Raw genomic sequence first — 7,037 nt, 5'->3', positions numbered from 1 at the left:
TATTTCATAAGCAGCTCCAAACAGTCACGCCTTTTGTGCGAGGTCACACAGCTTGAACAGGATGCGCTCAGGGCTGGAGCCAGACGAGAACTTCCCGCCGCAACACGACCACGCAGGGAGCAGGGACAGCTGCCCGCCCAGCTTCCCAGGCCCTGGGGTCACACAGGAAAGCTCCTTTTGCCGAGGTCCTGTGTGACGTACTCTCATTTCCCGTTCCCAGCAACCCGGGAAGGTGGAGATCTCTGTCCCCAGGTGACAAACGAGGAGACTGTGGCTCGTCATCTTCCCCCAACACAAGACACTTCCAACACTGCCGGCTGTTTCCACCATTGTCTAATGAAGAAAAAAAATCCCTTTAATATCAAAAAGGGGACAAGGGCAGACTCGCATACTATGAGAGCCTCCTTTAACTTGAACGGTTAGATCTTTTTGTTGCCTTCATTTCTGTCAGGTGCAGAAGCCCCGCGAACACAGAGCTTCGCGCGCCTGCATCAGGGCGCACGTCCCCGGCTCCCAGCCCGCTGTCTCCCTTGCCTAGTGCATTCTAAGCGCCATGGCTTCTGGAAGCCTCCCAACTCCCTCCTCTTACACTGCTCCCGACCTCCTGCAGCCCCTCCATCCCTTCTGGCCTGCACTGGCGGGTGATGAGTTGCTTAGGGCAAGGATAGTCACATCTGCTGTCCACAGAACGTAGGGAAGGGCCTTGGGGCTTAAGAGGAAAACGCTTGGGAAAGGCAAATTAGGGGCCAGCTATCCTGGCTGATAATGAAAACAGAGTGACAGGCAGGGGACAAGAGGGAGAGGGGACCACTGAGGGCGGGCGTGGTAGGAGAGGAACTGTCACAATACGTAGCCGTGAGGGGACTGATTTGCTCCACAAATGCTCTTTACAGATTTCACTTAAAATTGGGAGGCCCCCGCGTACTCTTTCTTCTCCAACCCCATTCCTCCTCTTTTTGCCCCAGAAGCAACTGCTCTCATGAATTTGTGGTATCTGCAGTCACTCCTTTAAACTTCTAGAATAAATAGCTGTATCCAAAACAATACGATATTGTTTTTTTTGTGTGTGGTTTTTAGAACTTACATAACTTGTGGCCAACTACATGATGTTCTGTAACTTGCCTCTTGTACCATGTGATTGTTGGCTTTTCTAGATACATCCATGTTAAAATATACAGATTTAGTTCACTTGTTTTTAACTGCATGACTATAGCATAGTTCATCCATTAAAAAAAAACTGCAGGCCGTGCGATGAGTGCTAGGGAACAGTCAGATCCTTACTGTATCTCGTGAAGACCTTTCTCCTTTCTGGATTAGTCATGGGGAGTCGTGTGGTTGGAGTGAGGTGGTGAATGAGAAAGCACCTAACGCAATGTCTGGCACACAAGTTCGTTACTAGCAATTCCCTGGAGATTAACGGGACGGGAAATACCGAGGGGCTAGATTCAGTGTGATAGATTTCTTTTCAAGATTTTGATATTTTTTTTTAAAAAAAGGTTAATCTCCTTTACAGACTTAACACTTCGGCGATCCAGTCTGCGATCATGCAAAAATTAACTCCAGCCCAGGACAAACCCGAGTTCTCGTTTACTGAATTCCCAGCGGCTCTGCTTCCCCCTGCCCTTCCCCAGGTCCCAGGCTTGTGCTCAGCCCCTCCAGAGCCACTGTCCCAAGCCGGGGGAATGGCAGGGCTAGGGACACCGTGGCCTTGGTGGGGGGCGGTCTGGCAGTGATAAGCCCATGGAAGAGGCGGCTGTCAAAAACGGTGTGAAACCCTTACTTCCTCTGCGTGCGCAGGTTCGCAACCACAAGCACCAAGGCAGAGGGGCAGGTAGCACTACAGCGGCAGGAGCAGCAGCTCAGCCATGCTCCAGGAGGTGAGTGTCGCTGCCCGGCCAGGCCGGGCCACGGCCGGGTGTTCGGCCCTGGGCAGCAGGGCGACAGCAGGCCTGAACCACAAGCGGGGGCTGCCGGCGAGTGGCAGAGAACGCACGGGCTGTGCAGAGGGGGCGCCGGGTGGGGAGAGCAGCAGCCACCTGGGGCATTGACTGGTGCGAATGACCACTAGGGAGTCACTGCCCCCCCCCCTCTGGCTTCAGTGCGTCTGCTGCAAAATGTAGGAGGGAGAGGCTCACCCTGATGGCCCCAAGGCTCTGCTCAGCTCTGACTTGGGGCTTGGACTCTTTGGTCCTGAGCTGGCACCGGGGAGGCCTGCAGCTCCGGGCAGTTTCTGCGGGAAGGAGGGAGTATTCCTGCTGGAATTTTCAGGAGGCCGTGGTGGGTGGCAGGCCTTGGTGAAGGGAGGGGATGAGCAGGGCCGCAAGCGTGCACTGGGGGGGCACAGTGATTGGTAGAGGGGCCCCATGGGGAGCAGGAAGTTGGGGTCCTCAGACGAGGGCTGAGGAGGGAAGGGGAGGGGCTCGTGGGGTGGCATCTAGGGAGGAAGGTGGTAGAACTAGGCGTGGTGGGGACACTGAGAGTGGCAAACCTGGAAGGAAGAGCAAGGGGGGAGGGGGGAAGAGGGTCTCTTGGCCCAGGAGGGAACCCTTCCTGTGACCCCAGATCCTGGGCCAGCGGGACTGCCCCAAAGGAGTCAGGGAGGATGGGCCTTTGAGAAGGAAAATTACAGCCCAGCAAGGCTGGGCAGGAGTCCAGGAGGCGTGGCCTGGGCAGAAGGGCGGGGACAGTCATGGGGTGTGGCCCAGGAGCTGCAGGGTGCGGGGAGGCTCAGGAGACTAAACCCCAGGCCTCCCTCCCTCCACAGATCAGCGGGCGCCACGAGTTCTCAGCCTTTGAGCTCGCTTCCCTGGCAAGCTCTAGCCCTTCCTACGACTACAGCAGCGAGAATGACACCGACTCCTGCTGCGAGTCACAGCCTTGCCCCCAGGACTTCAGCCTGAACTTTGACCGGGCCTTTATGCCAGCCGTCTACAGCCTGCTCTTCGTGCTGGGGCTGCTGGGCAATGGCGCGGTGGCCGCCGTGCTGCTGAGCCAGCGGACGGCCCTGAGCAGCACCGACACCTTCCTGCTGCACCTGGCCGTGGCGGACATGCTGCTGGTGCTGACCCTCCCGCTCTGGGCCGTGGACGCCGCGCTGCAGTGGGTGTTCGGCTCCGGGCTCTGCAAAGTGGCCGGCGCCCTGTTCAATGTCAACTTCTACGCCGGGGCCCTCCTGCTGGCCTGCATCAGCTTCGACCGCTACCTGAGCATCGTTCACGCCATGCAGCTCTACCGCCGCGGGCCTCCCGCCCGCGTGACCTTCACGTGCATCGCGGTCTGGGGGCTATGTCTGCTCCTTGCCCTCCCTGACTTCATCTTCCTGTCGGCCGACCGCGACGTGCGCCTCAACGCCACCCATTGCCAGTATAGCTTCCACCAGGCGGGCCACAGGGCCCTGCGCCTCCTGCAGCTGTTGGCTGGCTTCCTGCTGCCCCTGCTGGTCATGGCCTACTGCTACGCCCGCATCCTGTCCGTGCTGCTGGTCTCCAGGGGCCAGCGGCGGCTGCGAGCCATGAGGCTGGTGGTGGTGGTCGTGGTGGCGTTTGCCCTCTGCTGGACCCCCTACCACCTGGTGGTGCTCGTGGACACCCTCATGGACCTGGGGGCCTGGAGCCGCAACTGCAGCCGGGAAAGCCACGTGGACATAGCCAAGTCGGTCACCTCCGGCCTGGGCTACATGCACTGCTGCCTCAACCCGCTACTCTATGCCTTCGTGGGCGTCAAGTTCCGAGAGCGCATGTGGACGCTCCTGCTGCGCCTGGGATGCCCCGGCCGGGCCGGGCCCTCGCGGCAGCCGTCGTCTTCCCGCCGGGATTCGTCCTGGTCCGAGACCACAGAGGCCTCCAACTCGGGCTTGTGAGGCTGGGCTGGGGGTGCCCCTTCCGCCACGCACCCTGACTCCTCCCCTTTCCTCCTTCTCCCCTGGGCCTCGCTCCCCAGACACACACACTCCTGGGATTCTCTGGCTGCCCAGACACCGCCAGGTCTCCTGGGATGTCGCCATCACCGCTCCTTAGCTGCCAAGCCCCACCCGGCCACTTCCGAGCTGGCTGCCTTCAGGCCCTTCTTCCTTGGCTGCCCGGAGTCCTGCCAGCCTCCTAATTCAGTAACTAGACCTTGGCCTTCCCTGTACGCAGGGAGCACCAGGCAGCGGCACGGCGGAGCGGTCCCTGCGAGGCCTTGGCCCCGGCCTCTGGCCCAGGCCTCCAGCCCAGCGGCGATGGGCTGTGGTCCACAAGACCTCTGCATTCGCTCTTTTTTAATGTCTAAAATTCTGCTTAAAACTTGTCAATAAACAAGAGAATCAGGACCAAGGTGTGGCAGTAGTGCGTCATTATAGCCAGCCCCGCCCAGGCTCGGGGATGCACTTCCTGCTTCTCCTTGCCCGGCCCTGAGGTGGTACCAACCCATCTGCCTGTGGACACAACTGTCAGCCAGGCCCAGGGAGGCACTTAGGTGCAGGGGTGCAGGCTAAGTGCTGGTCACCTGGCTGGCTGGACGGCGCACAGCCATACTTGGGGGCAGGGGCCTTGAGACCAACAGTCCCCACACTCCAGCTTAGGCCAGCAGGGAAGATGCGGTGGGAAGTCAGGATAGCAAGGGGTCCAGGCCATGAGGCAAACACGCGGCACACGCACAGCCATCTGACATGGAGTGCTGCGGCTGCCACACGCACAGCCATCTGACATGGAGTGCTGCGGCTGCAGCCATTTGGGAAGCCTTCCTGAAGATGGCGATGCACGGATGGTCAGGGGCAAGTGGCATTTCCAAGGACAAAGAGAAGGAAAGATGGTGTTCCTGGCAGAAGAGAGCGGCACAGACGAGAAGGCTGAAAACAGAGGTGCTCGGTGGGTGACCTGGAAGGGGTCCCCACTGGCTAGAGTTAAGGGTTCGGGTAGGCGAAGGGTTGAAAATTAAGATGGTTTGAGAGCCGGTGATGGTATCACAGAGACCAATCAGAAGGCCAGCAGAGGTTAGAGGTTAGAGGGGATGCGGGCTCCTACTAGGGGATTGGCAGAGGGACTAAAAAAAGCAACAATGTTGGATGACTCGCCAACCGTCATTAGCAGATAGGCCACCCGGAAGCATTTTCCCATGGCTATAGCCGCGGCGCAGGAGCGGAGGAAGTGACCGGGGCTCCCCCGAAGGGCAGGTGACAGGGCCGAGTTGAGGCAGAGGGCCGGACCCTCCCTTTGCAGAGCACTGCACAGTTTCCCCTAATTAAGTCGCCAATGTGCCATGATCCAGCTTCACAGGCCAGCTGGGCCTTTACTGAGTCTGCGGTGTGGCTGGAGGTGAGACTGGAAAGGGACCCAAGGATTTTGCCAGGGAAGCCCGCAGTGCCCTGTGGACACACCTAATCCCACCTAGACTGGTGCTTCGGCTTCTGTTTGTGGGCACTAAAAGGACACTCAAAGCATCTGCAAAGTGAAGGATGGAAAGAGGGCAAAGGGCGGAACATATCCGGCCTCCAAAGAGTAGCAGCGATACCAGGTGCGCGTGGCGGGCTGCATGACGAACCCCGGAGCTGTCCACACAGGTGCCCGGAACTTGGGAATACATCACCATATGTGGCAAAGGGAACTGCAGTCGCTGATTAGGTGACCTTATAATAAGACCCTCCTGGATTATTCAGGTGAGCCCCATGTCATCACAGGGTCCTTAGAAAGAGGGAGGCAGAAGGGGAGACAGAGAGGTGTGGCTAGCTTTGAAGACGGAGGGCCACACATCAAGGACTGCAGCTGCCTCTAAGAGACAATTTCCCCCAGGGCCCTGCCCACGCCAGCCCTTCAGCGCAGTGACCTGCGGACGCGTCAGATAACACGTGGGTCATTTTCAGTCACTGAGCCTGTGCTGACTTGTTACAGCAGCAATAGAGAATGAATACCTCGTTGGTTCCAGTTGACACCCCAGATGGTTCCTAGAGGTCACTAAGCCGCGAAAGTACTCATGAGCTGTCATAAAAACCAGGGAACCCAGAATGGAGAAGTCTCTTCCCGGCACACCCTGGGGACCCTTCAGATGTCCGGGGTCTTGGACGAAAGACCCAAGGACTCGTTCTGCTCTCGGCACAGGTTGCAAATGAACAGACTTTGCTAAGTGAACTGCAGAAAACAGGTTTTTTTTTTTTATTTTGTAAACAATTACATTGCTCAGATAGTTTCGTTCAATGTCAAGATCAAGTAAATTCGTGAAGCACATTTGTCTTTTCTTTCTTAATAGGTATAGCAGGTTCCACCTGCCAGCAGCCCTAGCTCTGAACTACTGCCTTAAAATACATTCTCTTCTCAGCTTTACTCTCATTATGGCAACCGACCACTCTTGAAATTTCATTTCTCTTGCCTTTTGTTCTACACGTTAAAACTAGGGAGTCTAAGGAAGACCTGAGGTGGGTCTAGAGGACTTCTGAGTACTGGCAAGGGCACAAAATGCTTAGTAACAGAGTGCTGGGTTAAAGAACAAACATCATTAAGAACATGAAATTTTACAAAACGACTTCTGATATTCGTAACTTTATAAAACAGGCACTTTTTAAAACTCCTTCAGCAGCAGAGGGCTCAGCATGTAGGCACCCAGAAAGGACCTCAGTGATTCTGCTGCTGCTGCTCCTCCTGCTTCTGCTGCTGCTGCTCCTGCTCCTCCTGCTGCTACTGCTCCTGCTCCTCTTGTTGCTTCTGCTCCTCCTCCTGCTGCTGCTGCTCCTCCTGCTGCTCCTGCTCCTCCTCCTCCTGCTGCTGCTGCTCCTCCTCCTGCTTCTTCTCCTGCTTCTGCTCCTCCTGCTGCTACTGCTCCTGCTCCTCTTGTTGCTTCTGCTACTCCTCCTGCTGCTCCTCCTCCTGCCCCTGCTGCTCCTCCTGCTGCTGCTCCTCCTCCTCCTGCCGCTGCTCCTCCTCCTGCCCCTGCTGCTCCTCCTCCTGCCCCTGCTGCTCCTCCTGCTGCTGCTTCTCCTCCTCCTGCCCCTGCTGCTCCTCCTCCTCCTGCCCCTGCTGCTCCTCCTGCCCCTGCTGCTGCTCCTCCTCCTGCCCCTGCTGCTCCTC

At 57.6% G+C, this 7,037-nt stretch overlaps 1 protein-coding gene across 1 annotated transcript; it reads left to right on the top strand.

The window, feature by feature from the left end:
- The first annotated feature begins 1,773 nt into the window (after positions 1 to 1,773).
- On the top strand, positions 1,774 to 4,636 carry CXCR3 (C-X-C motif chemokine receptor 3). Its single transcript, XM_016151082.2, has 2 exons — positions 1,774 to 1,877; positions 2,765 to 4,636. The coding sequence occupies exons 1-2, from the start codon at positions 1,866 to 1,868 to the stop codon at positions 3,857 to 3,859; spliced, it is 1,107 nt and encodes a 368-aa protein (XP_016006568.1). The 5' UTR covers positions 1,774 to 1,865; the 3' UTR covers positions 3,860 to 4,636.
- The last annotated feature ends 2,401 nt before the right edge of the window (positions 4,637 to 7,037 follow it).

Source organism: Rousettus aegyptiacus, unplaced genomic scaffold (assembly GCF_014176215.1).
Source record: "Rousettus aegyptiacus isolate mRouAeg1 unplaced genomic scaffold, mRouAeg1.p scaffold_m13_p_9, whole genome shotgun sequence".
Taxonomy (NCBI): Eukaryota; Metazoa; Chordata; class Mammalia; order Chiroptera; family Pteropodidae; genus Rousettus; species Rousettus aegyptiacus.
The sequence above is the reverse complement of the archived record's forward strand: the minus strand, read 5'-3'. Positions and strand labels throughout refer to the sequence as shown.